The following is a 26,676-nucleotide window of genomic DNA, read 5'->3' as shown; positions in this document are numbered from 1 at the left end:
TTTGTGGTTTTTTCCTCCTTTTTTTTCTTTCTTATCCATTGTATATTCCGGCACAAGGTTTAGTTTACACGCAAAAACAACATCGCCGCATTCACTGGCGGATTTAAGGGGGGGGGGGGGGGGGGGGGGAGGTACCCACCCACCCCCCGTAAATATTTTTGCGACAGTTATTTTATTTATTTTTATTTATTTGTTTACGTTGGAGAATCCGAAGAACAACTAATAAAAAGGTCTGGGCGTACGCATGACCCCCCCCCCCCCCCCCCCCCCACTGGCATCAATTCTGGAACTTTGACCGATTTTTTGGCCTTACGGTAATGATTACGAAATAAAATCTAAAATCAGACTAAATCTATTTTTAATAATGTACGCTGGCGGTGTTCTCAATGTTAATGTTTTGTGTGGGGTTTTGTGTGGGTTTTTTGGTCGTTACAATAATGAAACTATGCCATTAGTTTTAGACACATATGTTAATACTGTTCTTTAGCATGAGTTGAAATCTGAGGATTTTCACTCTGCTTGAATGAATGAAAGAAAGAAAGAAAGAAAGAAAGATGAACGAATGAATGAATGAATGAATGACACATTTACCAACAAAATAGCCTAAGCTGTGAGCTGGAAATATTTTTAAATTGCAGTTTTGATTATTCAAAGTGAATACAGGATAACTCAGCAGGCAGAATTTTGAAATAATAGATTATGTAGAGATGGAAATACCTAAAGGTTAATACCCTTCAACTGGTGGCATCGAAATTTCTCTAATGAGAAGAAATTCAACACTGGCGGATGCAACCCTTGGAATTCATCATGACGCAGTTATTTTCTTTCCTTAATGAGTTCCATTATTTCTCCTGATAATATTATTTTTCCTCTTTTTTTATTTTTTCATTGTTTGATTGTTTGTCTTTCGCGTTGGGCGCACGTAGTCCGCGATTACGTCACTAGTTCACGCACTTGGCAATGACAAGGTGAATATTGGTAGCTTATTGTCATATTTTCCGTATACATGTATAGTGAAACGGAAAGGAAATATTTGTTTAACGACACCTCATTATCGGGAAGTGAGAAAGAGACACAGAGTCAGACAGACAGTCACAGAGAGAGAGAGAGAGAGAGAGAGAGAGAGAGAGAGAGAGAGAGAGAGAGAGAGAGAGAGAGAGAGAGAGCAACTTGCTTTCACCTCATCAGTAGATAGATAGAGAGAAAGACACATACAGCGAGAGAGAGAGAGAGAGAGAGAGAGAGAGAGAGAGAGAGAGAGAGAGAGAGAGAGAGAGAGAGAGAGAGATTATGAGGGAATCTGTCGGCAGCAAATGGTCTTTTATGCGATTGTGGTTTTTTATAAAATGGGCAGTACATACCACGGCTTTTGGTGTACCGTCAGTGGGGCAATGGTTGGAAAAACTCGAGTGCACAGTGGGCGATCGATCCCATGACCCATCACACATCTGGCAAGTTCTGCCGACAGTCAGACTAAACCACAACTCTATTGCATACCAACTATACACAGTTCAATCAGTTTTGAAAACTCAGTTTAAGAAACAAAACAAAACGTAAGTTCCGTTCAAGGTAAACATTTTCGAAATTTACCTAAATATGTTTAACTCGAAATATTTCCTCAAAACGTATTTTAAACAAAAGATTTTAAAAACAATTATTCTGCAGTTTATTCTTCTTCTAAACAGAACTCATAAGTTTTAAACAGTTGTGCCCATATCAGACGTTCTTTTAATTTTTAGCCGACACAGACGCAAATGAATATACAACTATATATATATGAATATATTTACTAATATTTGCCTCTTTGACTATGGAAGCTCAAGAATTACCAGAATTTTGATAAAAATTGGTTTTTGAAAGTAGCTTTTAGAAATGCATCCTAGGTAGTGAATCGTCAAGATGTGTGGCAGTTCAAAACACGTCCCATCATTCTATTAAAATGTTTTGTTTCGTAAATAATATCAGTTTGGTTTGACGTAAGAAGAAAAGTAAAAGTGTTTTGGAAATAACAAAGAAATACAATTTGTGTTTGCAATTTACAAATCAATCGGCTTGGAAATAAATAACTTGTAGTAAATTACATGGTATGAAAAAAAAATGCGATCCCTGTGGGACGGACTATAATGATCATGAACATAAGCATACTTTACTAAGATAAGATAAGAAAATGTTAGGTTGTGAAATAGTGGACCAAATGAATGTAAATTTAACATGATTAAAGTGGAAACAACACCATTGCCATTACACCATTACAAGCAAAAAACAAGGGTTTAGACAAAAATGTCTTAAAATATTATAAATAGAGAATATTACATTAGTGGCCGTTAGATCCCATTTATCTCACAGCGAGTTGCTTTTAAATGTATCTAACGAGCGAAAGCGAGTTGGATACGTTTTAAAACAACGAGTTGTAAGGTAAATGGTATCTAACTGACACGAATGTAGCATTCTATTTCTTACATATCCATAAAAACAATTCAAAAATAAATGTAAACACCTTTTCCAACTAAAACCTATGTACGGCCATAGCGCTTATAGATAACTTGTGCGTCAAAGACAAATAAATTTTATGTTAAGTTGTACGTCACAGAATGATTGATTGGACAGCGCTGGGGTTTTTTTTGGGTTTTTGTTGTTGTTGTTTTTGGTTTTTCATTGGTTAATATGGCATTTGTGACCTGGTCATCATCTAGGAGCAACCAGTCGTACGTCTTTAAAATGTTATCATATGTATATGTGTTATCAAAAATAACGAATGATGTTCTCACTAACGAATGTGTAAGAAAAGGGCCTTTAATACCATTTGAATCGAATTCAAACTTAGGACTAATTAAAAAGTACTTACAAGCAAAAAAATAAACAAAACAAAATCAAAAAACCTGAAAAAAACAGACACAATTCATCCTACGTTGAAGTTTTCTTTATTTTTGTCATTTTCTTTTAACGTGCAACAACTTTTTTTATGACTAAGAATGTTTTTAGACAAATATAGAAACGTGTGAGAGTCAATGCTGTTTGTTGCAACGCCCCCGCATCTTTAACACTTCAGATGATCTATTAGGTTACACGACTAATGCATTACGCTTGAGTTGTGAAGAAGGCAGGTTAACAATGGGGCGACGATGCGACGCAAAACAGGTCGATGTATTATTAATAATCTGGAATAAGTTCTGTTGTGACAACATTATGAACAATATTGTAATTAACTAACAGACAGGCCTCGGCGATGTAGTGGTTCATCCGTCGGACTTATTAAGGCTGAAAGGTACTGGGTTCGTATACCGGTACCGGCTCTCACCCAAAGGTAGTGTTTAACGGCTCAGTGGAGAAAGAGAAAGAGAAAGAAATGTTTTATTTAACGACGCACTCAACACATTTTATTTACGGTTATATGGCGTCGGACATATGGTTAAGGACCACACAGATATAGAGAGAGGAAACCCGCTGTTTCATGAGCTATTCTTTTCGATTAGGAGCAAGGGATCTTTTATATGCACTGTCCCATGGACATGATAGCACATACCACGGCCTTTGATATACCAGTCGTAGTGCATTGGCTGGAGCGAGAAATAGCCCAAATGGGCCGACTGACAGGGATCGATCCCAAACAGACTGCGCATCTAGCGAGCGCTTTACCACTGGGCTACGTCTCGCCCCCAGTGGAGAGGTGTAAGGACAAAACGAAAATCGACTTCGCTCTCATTAACGACTAAAAACTAATAATTATATTAATAAACACGAGGGGCTCTCCAGTTTCCCTCTACAAAGACAGCATAACTCGATGCCATTAAGAGTCCAGTGTCTTTATTAGCGACATTAGAGCCATTATGTAGATCAATTACATGAATACGTGCACATGTTTTTGCCAGGAAGGTGTTCAGGGAGGTGACGGACGTAAGGAATGTTTCATTTAACGACGATATTCAACACATTTTAATTAGTTATATGGCGACGGACATACTGTTAAAGCAACATACCCTAGTTTTTAAACACTAAGGCATATTTTTCACCTAGACCCTAGTTTCAATCTGTAAAAATGGACACTAAGTTTGGTTAATTTACAAACCTGTAACAAATTTGGATACAACAGAGTGAAACAACAGTTTGTGACGTTGAAATACCCTTAAAAATAGACTAAAACGCCACTCCATAACTGTTGCTTCTCCGACGCACGTGCGTTTTTAAAAATATGAAAAATGCATTTTGTGATGTTAGAAACACCAAGATGACTAGAAACACTTAGGGACGATCCATAAATGTCAATGGTTTTCATAATCCTAACAATGTTAGGATTGGGTTTGACCCCCTCCCCCCCCCCCCCCCCCTAATCCTAACATAAAAACATTGATATAATGTGTACGAAACATTGACCTTCGATGGACCGATGTTTTACCTGAAAAGCAATCCGAACATGGCTTTTACCCCCCCCCCCCCCCCCCCCCCCCCCCCCTTCCGAACATTGTTCGGATTGTGAAGCACATCGATATTTATGGACCGTCCCTTACGGAAATGAATAATCTAAACAACAAAATATATTAATGTTTGATTTCGGTGATCATAAATGGCTCTAATAGTGAAAAATATGCCTTATTGTTTACATAGTACTACATACAACTTCCTTTGTTATACCAATTGTGGGGCACTGGCTGGAACAAGAAATAGCCCAATGGGCCCACCAACGGGGATCGAGCCTAGACCGATTTAAATGTGTATTTATGTTTTACCATACTTGTCTAAAGGCAGCGAGTGGTATTGTTTTTGTTACTGATCCAGGCTTACACTGATTCAGCAAGGCTGTGTTCAGCGACACCGAACGACGCTAACGTTCGCGAACAATCTGACTGGTTCCCTATGTGGTCATGCCTTTTAACACAAAACACAAGAAACTAGTTTATCACACGTTTTTCTATTTGGTTGAATGCAGCCCTGATGTGATGTCTGGTTTACTGGGAGATGTCTCCCCACCCTCTTGCTGTTTTGCTTGATTCTAGGAGAATTTTCCTTATTGTGTGATTGTACAGAATACCCACTATCAACAAGGATCTTGTATTTATTACCCATGACATTGTGGTTAAAAATATCTTGGTACATATCAAAGTGATACGTCACATTAGAACGTCAAACGTCATTGATTGGCGCACTAGAACCTAACAGGAACGTCAACCAAACGAGCTGAGTGATATAAATTAAGATCGATTATAGGTAATAAATAGGCTATTAAACTCGCTATCATTTCGTATCATGTTTATGTCCCTCGTGTAATAATTTTCATAGCCTATAAATACGATTTCCCACAGAACATCACATATATCACATATCAGTCGGGTTCACCTGGTGGGTGGTGGTGGGGGTGATCCTACGACTAATCGATCATCAGGCTACATCCATCCCACCGCTTTACCACACATTTTGGGTAGAGTATTATTTGCTCGTATCCAAACTCGTGGATCAAGACCGTATCTAGTCTGAAACAATTACAATGGTAGGCACTTTAAAAAAAAAAAGGAAGGAAATGTTTTATTTAACGCCGCACTCAACACATTTTAGTTACGGTTATTTGGCGTCGGACATATGGTTAACATAAGGACCACACAGATACTGAAAGAGGAAACCCGCTGTTGCCACTTCATGGACTACTCTTTTCAATTAGCAGCAAGGGATCTTTCATATGCATCATCCCACAGACAGGATAGTACATATCACGGCTTTTGTTACACCAGTCGTGGTGCACTGGCTGGGACGAGAAATAGCCCAATGGGCCCACCGACGGGGATCGATCCCAAACCGACCGCGCATCAAGCGAGCGCTTTACCGGTGGGCTACATCCCGCTCCCAAAAAACCCAAGAAAGGTCTAAATTGGTGACAGACGAATCCCGACATTTTGGAGGGCCGTAGACATTCATATATCCCACAGAGAATAGTCCATAAAACTTTTAATGCTGTACTATACACAAGTGACTTTATTTCCAACATTCTACCCTCAAAACAATCTAATTAACATTAGCTCCACTGGTTAATTACTATTACCTGTAGACCAGTAGAGCTAATTTTAATCAGATTGACCTCAAAATTAGTTTTAATCCGTGTAAAAATGCGTTGTGGTTCGTCTACAGCCCTATGTAGCTGTTTGGTAGTAATGCTGTAATAAGAATAAATGTTGTTATCCAGATTTGGGCATTTTCGTTTAATTCGGGCAAAAGTCAGCATGCCCCCCCCCCCCCCCCCCAACAAAAATGGGAACCCGTACGCCTATGGTGCGCATTGATTTATTAATCATCGGTAATTGTATTGTATTGTATATATATATATATATATATATATATATATATATATGTTTGTAAACACCTCAATGTAACACCGTTTGGTGTTCTGAGTGAATAAAGTTCCGTTGTGTTCTGTTATTGGATGTCTCTGTACAATACAAAGTGGAAGGGTAAAATAGTGGTTGATTCTATGAATCTCTATCTAATGTCTCGTCTGTAGGAGGACAGCCACTCTTGAGGAGATCCTTTTTTCTTCTTCTTCTTTTTTTAAAAGATTTTATCCCTTTTGCACCACCAAAACCAGGATTGCCACTCCCAGACTAGTTTATTAAATCAATACTAACTCCGGCAAGAGCTCGAGCTCATTAGAATAAGTACAGCTCTGGTGGTATACATTCATGAATCTCTATCATAACAGTGATGGCATTAGGTCTGAGTTCAGTCCAACCCATCAGAAAACATGTCTGCTAGACTGGTTTATGCGCTTCACAGTAAACCAAATAACCACGTCGGGAACTAATATAATAGTTCGCGAACGTTAGCATATCCTGCTCCACCAATGGCACCCGTCATGAGTACTGTCACTACAGCTGTCGCCTGTCGCTTCATCTAAAACGATGGGGGGAAATGTGCAAAAACTATCTGCCAAAGTTATAGAGTCATCTCCAGCTGTCCTGTCTCAGCCCACAGACCTAAAACCCTAGGCATGTTCAAGGAGGGCGACCGAACGCGGTCGCTTGTGAAACTGGTTTTTGCGCTAAGGTTAGAAAACTGTGATGTGATAGAAGACGATGGTACCAGTCAAATTGTTCGCGATCGCCAGACCTCCCATACACACCACTGGAATCTCTAACTCTCCAGAACGTCTAAATTTTACTAAACCTTTATGGCTGAGCAATAAAACAAAAGACGTTTTCTGAACTGTCTAATACTGTGCGAGTCGATGCAGTAGGTTCGAATCCTGCCAGTAATTTTAACTTATTTATTAATTTGCTTTTTCACAAAACGTCCGGTGTTCATCTTAACTCACTCCTGCCAATTTTCACATATTCACATACCTAGGGTATACATATTGAAGCTACAAAACACATTACTCAAATTGCCCTCTTTCAAGCAAGAAAAAGAGTTTTATCAAGAAATGCCAATATAGTATTAGAAGGCCTACATGCACGCTGACGTCCATAGCGCCCAACACTTCGTGATATTGGGTGTCAGGCTGACTGATTGTCATTGTTCTCTCTTGAGAGCCACGTGCCCACACTGATTTCTTGCTTTAAATGGAACTTGTTGGGCTGCAACATACAGACCAAACCCTCGTGGCAATTTTTATTTTTAGGGTCAATCTCTCTTCCTCATTCGCTCTCACTCTACTCTCTACTTACTCTCTCTCTCTCTCTCTCTCTCTCTCTCTCTCTCTCTCTCTCTCTCTCTCTCTCTCTCTCTCTCTCTCTCTCTCTCTCAGTATCAAATTGTTGTCATTTTAACTCGTAGTCTTCAAAAGAAACCCACTATCTTTTTCATTAGGTCAGGTCAGGTCACAGGGTTTAACATGCACAAGCACATGCACATGCACATGCACATGCACAAGCAAGCTGTTGTAGCGCACGCCTGTCATGGGCACAGATGTCGGCCCAAGCCGGCTACTCCGTCAAGGATAGGATTTATCATTAACAACAAAGGACCTTTTATATGCACTTCGCCATAAGCAGGACAGCACATACCACATCCTTTGATATCCCAGCCGTGGAACATTGGTTAGGACGGGGGAAAACCCAATTAGAGAATTAATCCACGGAGGAGGTTCGATCCTGCGAATAAAGCACTTTAGGCGAGCGCTCTACCGACTTGGCTCCAGATTTGTGTGAAGAATCGTATCCGGATATTGTTGTATGCGTGTATTTGTACCCACGTGAACGTAGCGTATCAGATCTTTCTTTCCCGGACGTCGACTATTCAGGATCCCGGATACCAGTTTAAGAACAAACGAGAATGGCTGTGTATTAATTCAATTATTAAAAGACGAACGGAAAAGGATTCGATACACGTTTTATGGAGGCTTAATTATCAACCAGTATATTTTGCAACATGAAAGTATACCTTTCCATTTGTAAATGCGTTTGAAAATGGATGGAAAAAAACCTGGACACAACAGGTTGAACCAGCATATGCATATGGTAGTACTAAACCAAATAACTTGCGGCTGGGTCAAAGTTCGAGGTGCACCCAACTTTTGATAGAGAAGTGAACACCACAAGTCCTGTGATTGGTTATAAATGTGAGTGTGTTGGTTGTAAAAAATAATAGTTTCATCTGGGCTAAAAAAAATGTGCAATTTTATTTCATCTAGTACCAATGTGTCAAGTAGCCTTGTGCTTGAAACATGTATGGGGTACCTGTAAAAAAAAGTACTAGAATTTTGTGCGAAACTAGGGTAGTCATAGACGCTACCCGTTATCTCAGAAACGAGCAGCTTGACCCCCATTTTTTTCTGATTCACTTTAAGTGTAAGCGGTGGTAGTATTTATATCCGTGGCGTTTATGTCGGTTGATACGTTGCAGGTAGGAGTTTTAGCCACATATGTTACTATTGTCGTCTATGGGATTTGATTTGGTAGTATACACCCATAAGAGGCTCCGGATGGTACCTTCTTCCATTTGCTCCTGTGGAGAAGCAGAACAGATAATCGAACATGTCATCCAAGACTGCATAAACCTACAGCAGCTAAGGGAGACTACCTGGACAACTACAACAACTCTCCAGAAGAAGCTGTATGGAACAAGAAGTGATCTACAGAGAACAGTATCGTTCATAGTCACTGCTGGCCTCGACATGTAGTCAACAAGCGAACGAAAAGAAGAAGAAGAGATAATAAATTTATGGAATACATATACCCCCACTCACACACACACAAACTTCATCTTTACGATACATGTATTTGTGGCAATATGTTTTGCTGAACGGTCCTTGTTTCGTTGCGTTTCTATTTCGAGGACACTTGTAAAAGCAAAATGAGTGTGTTTTCACATCGAATGATTCAAATTTTCTGGTTACCATGGCAACTATATAACGTACAAAAACTACAATAATTTAAAACCAATTCAGTTTATTTTTGCCTTGAATTATTTAAGTTAAAACCATAGCGTGTCGGTATGCCGATCCCGGTGTTACATACTAAATATTATGATAGAAATTTTAGTAATATAAAACCCACTTCACTCCCTTCACAAAAAAACTACATCCCTTAAAAAAATATTTTACAAAACCACACCAAAAAGACCCAATAACGACAGCAACCTCCCCCCCCCCCCAAACAAAACCCCCCAGAAAAAACACACAAAAAAACCACACAAACAAACAACAACAACAAACAAAACAAAACAAACCAAACCAAAAAATAAATAAACAATGAACACTCAATTAAACAAAAACAACAACAGCAAACAAACAAAGAAATAAAACACACAAAAAAGAAGAAGTTTAAGTGAAGGAATATTTAAATTGTCGTCTAGTAATCTAATGGTATTCTGTTTAACATCAGGGTTGTTCATCAGGCATGTGACTAAAGCAGTATTATGAAAAATAAATTTAACAAAAGCTCTGCGGAACCGCATAAAGTAACGAACTGAAAGATTAGTATAGTTCGAACATTTCTAACCTCGCATGTATGCGAATTATATTTATAACTTACTTCGAACTTCCAAACATAAATAAATAAATAATTAATTAATTAATTAAAATAATTGTTTGAAGGTAACGACCGTGATAAAAACAAGATATTTTAATAAAAAGTTGGCCTCGTTAATACTGACTCTTGATTCAACACGACTATGTCCGTCAATAGACTGGATCGACCAGGACCCCCAACATGTCATCGGCTGGCATGCATCCGAGGTTCGATTCGTGGAGGATTTCTCAGCAGATCGAATTCGACAAGAAGTCAAGTGATGATGGATGGTTTTCCGGAATTCCACTTGTTATCCAGTTCGGCAATAGCAGCGGAATGATTTACTCGAAAGCCAATCTACCGATCAATGGCAAAAGCAGATAACATCTCTTTTTTCAACAAAATTGTGATAATATATTTTTTCTAATGACTAGGCTATTTTTAAATGAATATTTTTAAAATGAACTGTAGTTAGCTTGTTTAAATTAGTAGAATCTTCACCATCACACAGTTAGAACCCAGTACCTCCAATGATTTGATCCATTTCTGGCTTCAGAATAACAGATATTCATTTCAATTGACATCAGTCTTGGCGGATTTTTTATACAAGTAAAAAATGAGTGACTAGATATTGCCAATGCACGTCAGTAATATACTAAGTGGAATAGAAACTCAAACCCATTGATGGGGGCGTCTAAAAACAATATCAAATGATGAAAATCTCCCAAAGGCTGAATAGATTACATGATATATCACTGAACTCATTGAGAATGCATTGATATGCGGGCACATTTGCATTCGTTTATTGCTACCTTCTTAGGCATAAATACAATTCCTGCATAATTGATCTCTAAAAGGTTCATTGTTTATCAAAAGAAGGAAATATCTGGCATTTAAAAATTTCCTTTGATGCAGTTTCATGAAGATTCAAAATAATTTCGTTACGCAAGATAAACCTTTGGTATTTATGTTATCTAGAAACAACAAAAACAATAAAACAAGCAAAACAGCAAACACAAAAACACACATAAAAAAGAAAGAAGAAAGAAAGAAAGAAAAGAAAGAAAGAAAAAGAAAAGAAAAAAGTAAGTAAACATTCAACGGAAGCACCGTAGCTCGTCCACTCCAAAGTGCTTCAAGGTGGTTTCTTCTCTGTGCAGTGGTAAAGGATATGGCTTCAGTTTTCTGGCATCCTGAAGGGATTTTGATCATCGATTATTTTTAGAAAGCCAAAACTGCGATTTCTATGTGATTTGAAAATGTTGCTCCATGCTATTAGAACGAAACACCGCGGGAAGCTGCAGAGTCATGCTTCTGGATGACAGTGCGCCAACTCACACATCTCACGTTTCTGTGTCTACGGCAAATGATGTTGACCTCAGCAGGTTGCTCTTTAACCTGCCTTTTAAGCTTTACACTCTCAATTATACATTAGTTGCCAAAACTGAAAGTTGAGTTACGAAACAAAATCTGTTTCGAAGGATGTCATCATAGCTGCTGTTGGGGATATTTTGGAATCCTAAATTAAAATATTCTACCACGACTAAACAGCGGGATTAGAGAGAAATTATGGACCTCATGCATTGAGCTACAAGGTAATATATTTTAAAATACCAACAAAAAGATTGGACTTCAGACTTTTTTAATACCCCTCATACAAGATTGAATGAATGAATAAATGAATGAATGGATGGATGGGTGGGTGGGGTTTTGGTGAGTGAGTGAGTGAGTGAATGAGTGAGTGAGTGAGTGAGTAAGTGAGTGAGTGAATGTTTAACGACACCCCAGCACGAAAAACATATTGGCTATAGAGTTTCAATCAAAGATAAATATACAAAAATAATCCCTTACTAAATACTGTAAACCACAGCTGTGAAGAGTTACATCCATGGAAGATGACGCATACTAAATCAGCGTGAGACCGTAAGTCTCATTAATAATTAGTCCGTTATCTGGCAACAATTTGAGTTGGGCTGAAACACCGGGAGATGAAGACTAATCAAATAAATACATTTATTCCAGACGGCGGGACAGAAAGGACTCTTGAGTAATTTAACGACATTCGGTTTGTTACACGCTTTTGTGATGATGGCGATGGTGATGGCGATGGTGCGTTCCAGTATCGTTGAGGTGATCGCGTTACAAAACTAACAATGTAGAGTCAGACCTACTCAAAAGGCCGCCTACATTAAACAGACATTTATAACTTAATATTCTCTCAAATAATCTGATGTCAGTATAATATAAACTGACTTGCAATAAGAAGAGAAGTGTCTTAAGTGTCCACGTGTCTGTATAACGGCGGACGTATTTCCTTCTGTGACGGGTTTGGCTGTATTTTAACTGTTGTCTGTAAGATGACTAGATTAGAATCCAATCGATATTTCAGAGCAAGCCGTGACAGTATAACGACAGTAAGAGAACTTACTCGATAAGACAAATGTCACCCACCTTTTAAAGGGACATTCCTGAGTTTTCTGCATTGTAAGATGTTTCCGACTAATAAAATATTTCTTCAATTAAACTTACATATTAAATATATTTCCTTGTTTAGAATATCAGTGTCTGTATGTTCAATGTGTTTCTGGTCGTCTTAATATTTGTAAGAATCCCAAACTGGAGTTTGTCTTCAAATAATTTCGTACGTACGAAAAAAAACATATTTTAGGAAGTAAAATGAAATTTATCCTAGTACAAATATTAGAACGATCAGAAACACGTTTAATATACAGCCACTAAAATTTTATGCAGTAAAATATATTTGATATGTAATTACAATCGTTAAAAAGTCGCTGTTAGTCGATATCATCTTAAAAATTGCAGCAAACTCGGGAATGTCCCTTTAATAGCTGTGTTTTTTTTACCGAAGGAATACGAAGAGGCCTCGGTGGCATAGTGGTTAAGCCATCGGACGTAAGGCTGGTGGGTACAGAGTTCGCAGCCCGGTACCGGCTCCCACCTAGAGCGAGTTTTAACGACTCAATGGATAGGTCACTACACCCTCCTCTTTCTCACTAACCACTAACCATTAACAACTAACACACTGTCCTGGACAGACAGCCCATATAGCTGATGAGGTGTGTGCCCAGGACAGCGTGCTTGAACCTTAATTGGATATAAGCACGAAAATAAGTTGAAATGAAATAAATGTCGATATTGGAAATTGTATTGTAGAGTAGTGATAGTGGGAATATTTAGTTTTAACCTTTTGCGTAAACACTTTTTAAATTCCATGCAATTACATTTTATTTAACCATCCATTCAGTATTTTTTTCTTATCATTTGTATAAACGTTTATAACCTTTCGCATAAGCTTTTTTCTTCTTCTTCTTACACTCTCCCAACCCTCTCGTTCTGAGTACTGTTTCTGGCCCTCGTCAGAAATCGTGCTCGCCACGAGCGTGCTTAAACATTAAGATGATACAAGAACGTTAATTCCTGACATCTGACCCAACAATCATTTGTGGAAATACACACACATTGGGAAGATACAGAGATGGATAGACTTCAGTTTGGTCTGACGTAAGAAGAAAAATAAAAGTGTTTTGGAAATAATTTAAAAAACCAAACTATTTTTTGTGTGCAATTTACAAATTAATTGGCTCAGAAATAAATAACTAGTAGTAAATGCCATAGTGTGAAGAAAAAAATGCGCTCCCTGTGGGACGGAATATAGATGAATATTAAATATATATCAGTTGTATTTACGTAAATATTAATATATAAATATTTACCCATTGGTGGTCCATATAAATCTTATACCCGTGTGTTGGTATGTGTGAAAAGTCAGCAAGATTCCTTACAATTTGATTTATATGTTTGTGGTGGTGTGCAAAGGAACATATAATTAAAACAAATGTTCTGATTTTGCTGTGATTGTAACATGCTTCTGACTAATATATCCCTTTAATGATCAAAATTAAATGTCAAATACATTTTTTTTAAATAATAATAATATATATCAGTGTCTGTTAGTTAGGTGTGTTTCTGGTCGTCCTAAACTTTGTAATAGCCAAAACTGGATTTTACCTTAAATGCACAGAAAAATATACAAGTACATGTATATGAAACATAAATTGAAACTAGCTATTACAAACACTGTAACGATCAGTAAATAAATTGAAACCAGCTATTACAAACATTGTGACGATCAGTAAATAAAATACACTGTCATTAATACTTTAAACGGGACGGGGGGGGGGGGGGGGGGGGGGTAGTCCATTAGAAGCGGGGTCAGTCTGGAATCGATACCCGTCGATGAGCCCATGGAGTTATTTCTCGTTACAGCCGTGGTATGTGCTATCCTGTCTGTGGGATAGTGCATGTAAAAGATCCCTTGCTACTGATGAAAAAATGTAGCGGGTTTTGTTTTTTCTCTCTGAGACTAAATGTCAAAATTACCAAATGTTTGACATCAATAATGGCAAAAAACTAAAAATAGTATCTTTATTAAGGATTCATCCTGGTATGTATTAGTGTATTAAAGTAAATTATTTAAGTTTTATTCAACGGCACCAATGGCTATTGGTCCAATTGATATTTGGTAATTTTGACTTCAGAGGAAACCCACTACATTTTTCAATTAACAGCAAGGGATCTGTTATACGCACGTGCCCACAGTCAGCACAACTGAACTGAACTTTATTTACACTCAGGCCGTAGTCTACGGCATATGAGGATATATATATATATATACATACAGAACTTAATATAATTGTAACAAGATGGTGGGTGTACATAAATGTACATAAATACAATAAATACATACTAATAAATACAAAAAATACACAGAATATCAGCCACAGGATTTGAAAGTATTCATAATTTTAGATTACAAAATATAGAACGTTTTCTAAGGACACCAGCTTTCTTAGAGTTGAATAATTTATAAAAAAAATTATATATTTGGTTTAGACTGACAGAAAGATGGTAGGTAACGCTTTCTTTCATTCTTGAAAAACAAACATGTAAATATATAATGAAAACTCATCTCCGATATCATAATTTTTACACAATGGACATATTTATTTTGAAGTGGTACATTTTTCCATCTGTCCGTTTTAATTGGAAGATTATAGTTTGATAATCTGAAGCGTAATAATGGACACCAATGTTTTCTCTCTATAATTGTGATGTATGTCTCAAATTCAACAGTATTTTTAAATAATTTATAATTTGAAGCTTTGGTTAAGTTATCAGTACAAGTATACCATGATTGTAAGTATTGATCCTTAAGCTTTGTATTAATATAAGTTTTCAACATGGAAACACTAGTAATAGCATTGCATTGTGATAACCATATATATGTACAACCAATATCATCTAAAACAGATTTAACATACATAATCCATTTGTGATTATAAAAGTTATTATTAACATCATTCAGTAATAATGTGTACACCAATAATGCCACATACCACAGCCTTTGATATTCCAGTCATGGTTGAGATGGAGGAAAACTATTTAGAGAATGGGTCCACCGAGGAGGTTCGATCCTTGGGTTAAAGCACATCAGGCGAACTACTGTATCAAAGACGGCAGTAAGTAGAAGAATCCTTATTAAGCAGAGCTCCATTATTCGGTCGTGAAACTACATTAATAATGGATATATTTCGCATAACAATTGTTTCCTGGGTGGGTTTTTTTTATCTGTTAATACCGGCAAGAAACGTGTTGTGCTTGTGATAAAATTACGTTGTTACTCGTTAGATTTGTCTTTCCTGAAAACAAATTGATCACTGAAAAAAAAACCAAGCAAATACTTAGGAAGGCCTAGATATTATAAATCCGAGTTAAGTATGCGTGGACGTTTATGATATCTGGGTTATCGTCCTCAAGGTGCTATCATTAAGGGAATTAAAAAATTAAGAATTAAATACAGGCTTTCGTTATATCTTTGTAAATATTTGTAATACGGAAAACATTCTACTGTAAGCGGACTAACCTTCTGAAGGGTCGGGTGACGGCAGTGTGCTTCAGAATAGTAAACCGTATGGCAAGATGCTGGTTCCTCGACGATCTCGCTGCTTTTGTTGACGATTTTCGTCTGATACAGGCTGATCTCAAAATCAATACAGCACCCACTCTGTCGTCTGCCCACAGACATGGAACACGCATGCGCTTCGAGTATTCATCGAATAACAGTGCCAAAGGGACCGGCATATGTCAGGAAACGCTCATTAACAGATTGTTGGGTTGGACTAATTTTGTCTCGCAGGTGTTATAGCCTGTGATATAAACTTCTAAAAAACAAAACAAAATAAAATAAAAGAAGTATGAATTCTTGAAAAGGAATAGAAATGTAATGCTACAATCTCGAGTATATTGTGATATGTATCTAAAAAAAATACACAAACCCCCCCATAAAAACAACACAAGAAAATCAATAAATCAATCAATAAATCAACCAATCGATCCATCCATCCATCCATCCATTCATACATGCATCCACCCACCCACCATCCATCCATCCATCCATCCATCCATCTGTCCATCCATCCATCCATCCACCCATCCACCCATCAACAAATCTATAACTACATTGATCAACCAATCAATCTACCAATCAATCGATTGATCGGTCAATCAACAAATCAATCAACAAATCAATCAATCAATCAGTCAATGAACCAGTCAGTCAGTCAGTCAGTCAATCATTCATTCATTCAGACAGACAGACAGACAGACAGTCAGTCAGACAGACTGACAGATAGAATAGAACCACCCAGTTTATGTTCATTTCCGTACCGCGTCATTCTTCGATTTATGTTTCTTGATATAGATCTCCACTTTGTGTCAGTTAACAATGCACCATTAATCCTTTGAAACACTAAGGGTGGAACGCTTTGTAATGTGTTTGTTTAGCTGAACAAGACACTAAAATAAAAAAAACAAGGGCATACATCAAGACAGCTGTTGATATTCGATAATGGAAAAAACCCAGACCATTCTCTGAAAACTCTAGTTGCTTTTGCGTTTTACTTTACAAAACGATATTAAAGTATGAGTAGGCTTGATTGCAAGATAACTAATATTATTTCCAATTTATTAGTTTGAAGATGGGAGTGTAATGTCATTTCATTGATATCTTATCGTTTGCATTTTATAAATGCCAAACAAAAGTTAGAGTTTGTTTTGTTCAACAACACAACCAAAGGACATTGACTTATTAATCATCTGCAACTGGATGTTAAACATTTTTTAATTTTTACCCATAGTCATCAAAGTAAAACCTGCTACATTTTTCCATTAGTAGCAAGGGATATTTTATGTGCACCTTTCCGTAGACAGGATGGCACATCCCACGGCCTTTAGTATACACCAGTCGTGAGGGAATTGGTTGGAATGGGGAAAAACAACGCGTCCACTGAGGAGGCTCGATCCTACGATCCTAGTACCTCAGGTGAGCGCTCTACCGACTAAGCTAAACCCAGCACTAAATTAGGAATGAATGTTCTTCATGTTGTCCGTCTGTCCATTCAACAACTATTTAGTGACGCAGATTACGACATAAAAAAGGCAGGATTTTGTATTTTGTGATAGAAGTGTGCCGCTTTGCGTGCACATACTACGTGGGTAACTGAAGCTTTTCTGATATAGTGCCAACTGAACAGCGCCCCCTAGTAGCCTACAGCCCTCTACCCCCCCCCCCCCCCCCCCCCAAGGTTGACCAGATATATCACCATACATATTTAGGTTTTGACCACATATTCATGTCTTTAAATTTTTCAATTTGTTTTATAGCGTCTGTGCTACTTTAAAATCCTTATTTTAAGTTTGATTGAATAGTCTAGAGGTGTCCAGAAACAACCAAATATACATAAGCGTGACAGGGTCGGGGGCGGAGCGGAGGCCTGCTGGAACAAATCCTCAAATTCTGGCAAAAATGATAGAGATATTCGTGGAAAATATGCTAACCTGAAGCCTTTTTACCATGTATTTCCAACATTCTACCCTCAAAATTAGTTTGCAACCCTGTATAGCCGTTTGGCAGTAATGCTAATATGGAAAAAAACAACGTTATCCAGATTCGGGCATTTTCGTTTAATTCGTTTTAATGAGGGCCCTTACGCCTATGCAAATATAAGTTGCCAACAATGATTTTTATATTGTCACCAACGTTTCGGTATAATTTTATTTCATGTTAAATTTTGTTTACAACTAATTTGAGGTTAATTATGTCCCTAATGTCTTTGTTAGATTTAATAATACAGTAATCGTACAATTATTTCTTTCTGTTTTAATTTAGGTTATTTGTTAATCATTGCTCAAAAATAATGTCTGTTATGATTAAATTAATTAGTTATTTAAAGGTATCTTTTCAGGAGTGGATCTGAAATTTGACTAATGGGATTTTCTTCCTGGTAAGATATTCAAACAAAACAGGGAACAGGGCCCGTGCTTATAAAACTTTTAGAGTACAGACTCAATCTGTAATGACGTCATACGCATACAATTTTTTATGGCGTTGCCATGACGTTGACGTCTCAAACTCTATTAGAGTCTTGAGACTAGACTCTACCAGATAAGGACAAGTTGTTTTTTAAAGTTCAAAGAACGAAGTTTAGCAGATGTGTCCAGACCAATAATATGGTTGATCAGAAACAACTTAGAATAGAAATATATTTTTTTAGCTTTTTTTGTACTTGTATATTATACATCCTTCGTAAGATATTAAAATCCTATCGTAGGCAATTACCTGTTCAGGCAAACTTTGAATTTCAAATACCTGCATTTTGGCCACTTTTGTGATCAAACAAATTATTTTTTCTGTTACATTCATATAACAAGAGCATATGCTACTTAATTCTGCAATAAAATTCATCAACGATCGTTATGGTCAATTGAATGGCCATCAACGTTTACTTAAAGTAGACTGCAAATTTGTTGTGCTTGCATCAAATAGCATATAGTCATCTGGTATGACTATAACCGTAAGAAATGCAGGGTCGCAATAGTGACGAAAATGTAGGCATTTGATTTTTGTTTTAATGGCTAAAACTGCCAGTCACTGTGTAGATAAAAACTGAATGCTAGATAATATGATTTTCGATGGCATAAAAAGTAAAAATATAACATTAACGATTTGTAAAATCTATTTTTAAGTAATGAAAGTTTTTCTTTCTTTCTTTCTTTGTCTTTGAAAGGGGAAACACACACACACACACACACACACACACACACACACACACACACTATGATCAAATTCCAATGCAGCAGGGAGATCATGGATAGCCTTAAGGGCCGGTGTAATAACATATTTAATAATTAATTCATTAGTGGACTATGCAACTTCAGTTTCGATCAGACGTGTATACAGTTTCAATAATTTGCTTCATTTGACAATACTCTACTCTTAGATTCCAAATTTCATTATTATTTTGGCTATATCCTACTATAGGTTTATTAATACAGGAATGGGGGTTGGGGTGGATGGGTGAAGAAGGGAGACAGCCAAGCTTCTGGACCACAGACACACACTCACACACTCAAACACACACGCACGCACGCACGCACGTACGCACACAGACAGACATACATACATACAGACACACGCACACATACATACAGACACACGCACACACAGACAGACAGACACACACACACACACACACACACACACACAGACACACACACACACACACACACACTATCATAAAATTTCGACGCAGCAGGGAGATCATGGATAGCCCTAAGGGCCGGTGTAATAACAACTTTAATAATGAATTCATTAGTTGGAATATGCAGATTCAGATTCGATCAGACGTGTATAAAGTTTCAATAATTTGCTTCATTTGAAAATACTCTGCTCTACAAAAAAAAAAAAAAAACCCACATTTTGTTTTACAATGGTATATAATACGCATACCGTGACTGAAGCAACACAATAAGTGTTTATACATAATGTTTTGTTTTAAACTTGTTTTGACGTTATTTTGCGCAGTGTTGCAACACCCCTTTCCCCTCCACCCCAGCTCCCCCTGATCCTTGAACATTATTACACTACATAGTCCATAAATAGCCGTAATAATTATTCATTCATTTCATTTGTGTCATTTAGCAACGGCGCAATTTGCTTTTAAGATTTGCAAAGACTACCAGTGTAATTCTGAACGAAAATAGTAAAGTAAATAATTAGATAAACAAAAATGTGAAAACTAGTGTATCACATATTGCAGTTAACTGCATAAAACAAACTGAATTATGGAATGACGTTTTTAACGCATCTAAAGATCTACCGTGGATAGTTAAGCCATATAACTGATCCCAGCTTAAGTATTTTATTTAATTCATGTACTTTTTTCAACCCTATTGTCATCGAGGTTCGCAAAGAGCGGCAGTAAACACTTTCACTGCTTATGCAATTATTTCTTGTACTATTTCGGTGGCAACATAATATTAGCCTGGTACATCCCACGTACCTCAGGGCAAACTGCGTCGTGGTTGTCAATCGATGGATCGTGGACGTAATAGGCAGGATCTAGTGACTCAGAGGAAACCCGCTACATTTTTCAATTTGTAGCAAGGGATAGTTTATATGCATGCACTTTCTCACAGACAGGAAAGCACATACCACGGCTTTTGACCAGTTGTGTTGCACTGGTTGGAACGAGAAAAAAAACAATCACTTGAATGGATCTACCGAGGAGGTTCGATCCTGCGATGCAAGCCTCAGGCAAGCGCTCAACCGACTGAGTTAAATTCCGCCCCCAAAAATAGGTACAAAAAAAGAAATATGGACGACAAGAAACTTTGTGCTTAACAACTCCTGCCATTAATAGAATCTCATTTTAAAATCGCACATATGATCAAATCAATCAACACAATGACAAAATAGGCCTACTACAAGATGCCATCTTTTTGTTTTGAGAGAATGTCCTAAAGGCGATGCCACACAATACGAGTTACCCGTACAGGAATAGCCGATGGAGATTGGTGGAGAGCTGCACCACCGTCCACAACACAACAGTCAGCATTTGGCTTTTTAACGCGAAGTGATTGCTTAAATAAAACTTGCGTAATTCCGACTTTCGTGTTTTTCTCATGAACCCATTTTTGAAAAGGGCAGTGGGCTCTGGTGTGAACTCATAGTTGAAGTTGTTGATTTGGACTTTTCGGTCTTGACGAACAGTACAAGTGGGTCAATGTGCACCACCTTTTTGTCCACTTTCACTCCCTTTTTGTAACCATTCAAGCGTGCGTACTTGGTCTTTTCTACTAATTGAGGCATCTTCAAAGCACACTCCATCTAGCTTCTGCTGTATCTTAGCTCCAATTGCTTCGGCATCGTCACAACTGATACCGTCATTCTCCCCAGCAGTTAAACCAGTTGAGAGACTTTTCAGGGTTGGGACGTCAGGGTCAAATGGATTGTGGTTTCCGAACCACACAGCCAACTTTTTCATATCCGACCAATCTCGTGATCTCCGACTCGTGCTTAGATTTACGTGCTGTTCACTCGTTCTGTGTTCCATCTTTGTGAGTGCACTCATCGCATTGTGGATTGCAGCACATCGGTGCATGCTGTTGATCAAGGTAGTGCGTACTGACTCTGTTACTCCTCGCCCCCGTGTTAGACCCCTCGACTTTTCAAGGATCGCACCAAGACCTGTTCTATGATACGGTCGGTCCATAACCCTGCCCAATATCTATTACTCCGACGCTCAGTATGATATTCATGCTCATGGAAACTTTCATACACCCATGGATAGTCTGTATTCAATTGAAGCATCTGCTGCAGGTGCATCCTTGTAGACTTGGCATAGTGCACATGTCCAGCTGCTGCAAATAGATTGATCATCTTGCCAACTGTTTGCAGATGCAGACTCCAGTTACTGATCCTCTCTGCGCAAATGAATTCTTTGATGATGCTGAAATGCCAAGGCATTGTATCCATAATTTGGCTGTATGAGACGATTTTCCCAACTCTTCCTTCAGTTTGCCAAGGTTTTCTTCCAAGTTTTTCAGTTCTAACGACTTGGTGATCTCTTCTAGTCCACCTTGATAGTCTTCTTTGGCGCCACAAAGTAAGTCTATCTTCTCAACTTCCACATAAGATAGTGGCTTCAGGGTACTGTTCCCCATACTAACGAGATTCTTACTCCTGTCATCATCATCGTCTCCTACGTCATCGCTCTCATCATCGCTGGCACCATCATCATTCATGTCTGACTCGCTGTTATTGTGCGAATAATCTTCTTCACTACCAGCATCAAACTCAGTTTCACCTGATTCAATAGTGATCGTTGCTGGGGAAAAGTAAGACAACAGTTTGAAGTTAACACAGACTCCAACATGAAAAATGTTCTGAGAGTGACTGCAATTCCTTCCCCAGTGAGAATGTGTGTTGCCACAACCTTTCCAAATACCGTTTCGAAAGCAACGCTGAGACCAGACTCTGACATGATGATGGCTTTTTTATTATAACCACTTATAAACTAATAGGTACTTTAAAAGAAAGTATATCTTCAAAATTACCTAATTTGGGCATTCATAAATTTCCCCGTATTTTACCGCGATACCCCCTCTACATAAAGTAACATAAAATAATTTCCCCAACAGACTCAGAGTGAGGCTCCGAGTATGTTAAACTGCATAAAATTCTGCTTCGAATGGTACCAAACACAGCTTTGGTATATTTTTTGGAAGGTTAGCCCTGTTTTGGGGCTATCTCGCCCAGACTATAAAGACAACACAGATATTGAGAGTGGAAACCCGCTGTCGCCACTCCATGGGCTACTCTTTTCGATTAGCAGCAAAAGATCTTTTATATGCACCATCCCACAGACAGGATAACACATACCACGGCCTTTGATATACCAGTAGTGGTGCACTGGCTGGAGCGAGAAATATCGTACGGATTATCGTACGAGGCACTCATGTCGTATGGTGTCTTACTTACTTGCTTTTAAGTATTTGACATGCCTATATCTAATTAAGGTTCAAGCACGCTGTCCTGGGGACACATTCCAGCTGGCTGGCCTACCTCTCCAAGACATGTGTGGCGTTGCCGTAACGTGATTTTCTTTTTAATTTAAAGACATAGTTCTATACAAAGTTTTCTTTTATTTAAAGACAGTTCTATACAAGGTTTGTTATTGTCTAACAATGGATTATAATTTTAAAAAACATCTATATTTACTTGAGAAACCAGCCATTGTTCCTGTACCGCCAACACGCGTATCGATCTACTGCAAACAGAATCTATATTAATCCTAAAGGCAATCTGACGGTTTTCTCCCAAACGGAAACGTTTTAAATAGCTTACGTCAAACAGTGTTAGATAAAAAGGAAAATGTCTCTGTGCTTGAACTAATTGTTATCCCGCCTTTTATTCGTTACGTTGTCAAAATCCAATTTAATATACCAGCGGTAACATAACAAGTGAATAAAAAAAAATATACAAAAAGAAGAAGAAGAAGAAGAAGAAGAAGAAGAAGAAGAAAAACAAGGGAAATTGTACTGTACTGTACTGTACTGTAGATAATACGAGATCATTTAACTCCAGGCTCTCTTTGTGTCATAATGTCTGTATAAAGGAAGGAAATGTTTTATTTAACGACGCACACAACACATTTTATTTACGGTTATATGGCGTCGGACATATGGTTAAGTACCACACAGATATTGAGTGAGAAAACCCACTGTCGCCAGTTCATGGACTACTCTTTTTTATTAGCAGCAAGGGATCTTTTATATGCACCATCTCACGGACAGGATAGTACATACCACGGCCTTTGTTACACCAGTTGTGGAGCACTGGCTGAAACGAGAAATAGCCCATTGTCTGTATAAAGTACAAAGATGTAATATGGGATTGAATGTCATGATTATGACGTTTAATGTGAATAACACGGTTGACTTACGGGGCTGGATTTAGCTCAGTCGGTTGAGTGCTCGCTTGAGATGCTTGCGTCGCAGGATTGAAGCTTTTTCCATTTCATTTCATCTTATTTTCGTGCTTATATCCAATGGAGCTTCAAGCACGCTGTCAAGCACACACCTCAGCTATCTGGGCTGTCTGTCCGGGACAGTAGGTTAGTTGTTAGTGGTTAGTGAGAGAGAAGCGGGTGTAGTGGTCTTGCACCTACCCACTGAGTCATTAAAACTCGCTCTGGGTGGGAGCCGGTACCGGGCTGCTAACCCTGTACCTACCAGCCTTATGTCCAATGATGTAACCACGATGCCACCGAGGCCGGTAGGATTAAACCGCATCGGTGGATCCATTCAGCTGATTAAGTTTTTTTCTTGTTCCAACCAGTGTACCACAACTAGACAAAGGCCGTGGTATGTACTTTCCTGTCTGTGGAAAAGTGCATATAAAAGATCCCTTGCTCTATTGAGCAAAAAGCAGCGGGTTTCCTCTGATGACTAAATGTCAGAATTACCAAATGTTTGCCATCCTATAACCGATGATTAATTAATCAATGTGTTCTAGTGGTGTCGTTAAACAAAACATTTTCAGGACATTATGGATGAGGATTCTGGCTGCAGTCTGTCGTTCCTATTATTATTGGTGTGATACCTCATTTCTTTCCATCAGTATATTTTTGGAGACAAAATCAAATTTATATATTTTCAGTTCATATTCCGTTAGGTAATTCAGTAGGCCAACAGTTCTGTATTATAACAGACCCCTACAAACATTTTAACGTTTCGTTTACTATGTATGATTATCTGGTATGACCGCATTTTAAACAAAATTACAAATGGACGATAATGGCAAAATAATACAGACGAGTTCTTGTCACAACAATGAACAAACACACTATTCATGACCCAGAGGGAATCAGCAACGATGAGCATGTAATGTATTGACACGTTTACCACCAACACTAAAAGCATGGCGGTTTTAGAAATGTAGCATTAGTTAACGACGTGAGAACTTCAGGATGGGGAAAGGAAATTAAAGTCCCAACCCATTTGTTTATTATCCCCAGGAAACACAAATGATGGCCTGGTTGGGGAGCATTGGTTCATTACCCAACATTTTTTTCTTTTCTTCTTGTTTCATAAACAATTTAACTTTAACAGAAAACTGATGTTTAACAACATACATTGTTCAGTCGACGATTAGGCTATTATATGTCTGACAGTTTGTCACGGGGAAAAAAGCCAGTCAGAGAATAGATTGCGATATTTGATCTAGGAAATAAGAGAAGAAACCCGCTACTCCTACCAAATAGTGACACGGGTATGATGTACTTTGTCACAAACACGCTTTTGATATACCAGCTGAGGAGTACTGATTGAAGGAAGGAAGGAAATGTTTTATTTAACGACGCACTCAACACATTTGATTTACGGTTATATGGCGTCGGACATATGGTTAAGGACCACACAGATACTGAGAGGAAACTCGCTGTCGCCGCTTTATGGGCTACTCTTTTCGATTAGCAGCAAGGGATCTTTGTATTCACCATCCCACAGACATGGTAGCACATACCATTGCCTTTGATATACCAGTCTGGTGCACTGGCTTGAACGAGAAATAGCCCAATGGGCCCACCGACGGGAATTGATCCCAGACCGACCGCGCATCAAGCGAGCGCTGTACCATTGAGTTACGTCCCGCCCTTACTGACTGAAATGAAAAACTCCAATGAGTCTATCCTTTGAGAAGGATGAATTCAACGAACCATCACAACTTAGAAAAAAAACCCAGACCTAAAGCTACGTTTAAGTTATTATTTTGTTTAACGACACCACAAGAGCACAATGATTAACCAATCATTGGCTATTGGGTGTCACACTTGCTAATTCTAATGAACTTTTTTTTTCATTAGCAGCAAGGGTTCTTTTATATACACCTTCTCACAGACATCACAGCACATACTACGGCCTTTAATATATTACTTGTGACAGAAAAAAAAAATCCAGGCAAACAATAAGTTCACCGAAGGGATTCGATCTTTCACACAATCACCTCAGACGAGCGCTCTATCGACTAAACTACGAAGAACGGGCCAAAACGTTCGAAGAACTAAGTATTAAAAGCGATGATAGACCAAACGTTTCTACATTATGTTTGAATATAATCACCCTTGATCTCACTACATTTTGGCTACTGATGCCAAGCTACCGATGTCAGCAAGCTAGAACTCTTCTGGCTGACCCATTAACCACCATTAAGTTGCAACCTTCAAACTTTCATCAACGTTAACATCAAACCAGGTACTATCAAAGAGGGCGTTCAAATTCTGGAACAGATAATAATCACTAAGGGGTCTGGGCTGTGATAGTGTGCGTGATAAAGCTGCTGGAAGCCACATTTTTTAAGGCTCTTGTATACACTGGATGTTTTTTTTGTTTAGTGACACCACTATAGCACATTGATTAATCAATCATCGGCTATTGGATGTCAAACATTTGGTCATTCTGCTACATTTTTTTCTAATGCACTAAGGGATCTTTTATATGCACTTTCCCACAGACAGGAAAGCACACACCACGGCCTTTGATCAGTTGTGGTGCACTGGCTGGAACGAGAAAAAGCCCAGTCAGTTGAATGGATCCACCGAGGTGGTTCGATCCTGCGACGCAAGTACCTTATACGATATATACACTGGATGCGACGCATGCATGCGTCTCGACTGTTGCATGTGATGTGTCTGCGGCTTATACCATATAAGTTTATTTCAATGCGGCATGCCGCGTGCGTTTTGAGACGTAAGTATCGCACGCATCCAGTTTAGACGCTCTTATTGAAAATAATGTATTCCGATTCATTTTCTTCCCGTACCGCACG

The 26,676-nt window shown here is 38.2% G+C and overlaps 1 protein-coding gene across 1 annotated transcript in view; it reads right to left on the bottom strand.

Annotated features, from left to right (window-relative positions):
* The window catches only part of LOC121369776, a 75,705-nt gene extending 59,670 nt beyond the window's left edge, over positions 1 to 16,035 (bottom strand). Inside the window, exon 1 of the mRNA XM_041494835.1 lies at positions 15,874 to 16,035. Within this exon, the coding sequence (XP_041350769.1) occupies positions 15,874 to 16,035 (162 nt within the window). The remainder of the gene's footprint in view (positions 1 to 15,873) is intronic.
* Positions 16,036 to 26,676: the final 10,641 nt, after the last annotated feature.

This window comes from Gigantopelta aegis, chromosome 4 (genome assembly GCF_016097555.1).
Source record: "Gigantopelta aegis isolate Gae_Host chromosome 4, Gae_host_genome, whole genome shotgun sequence".
In the NCBI taxonomy this organism is placed as follows: domain Eukaryota; kingdom Metazoa; phylum Mollusca; class Gastropoda; order Neomphalida; family Peltospiridae; genus Gigantopelta; species Gigantopelta aegis.
Note: the sequence above shows the minus strand (reverse complement) of the source record. Positions and strands in the feature narration are given on the sequence as shown.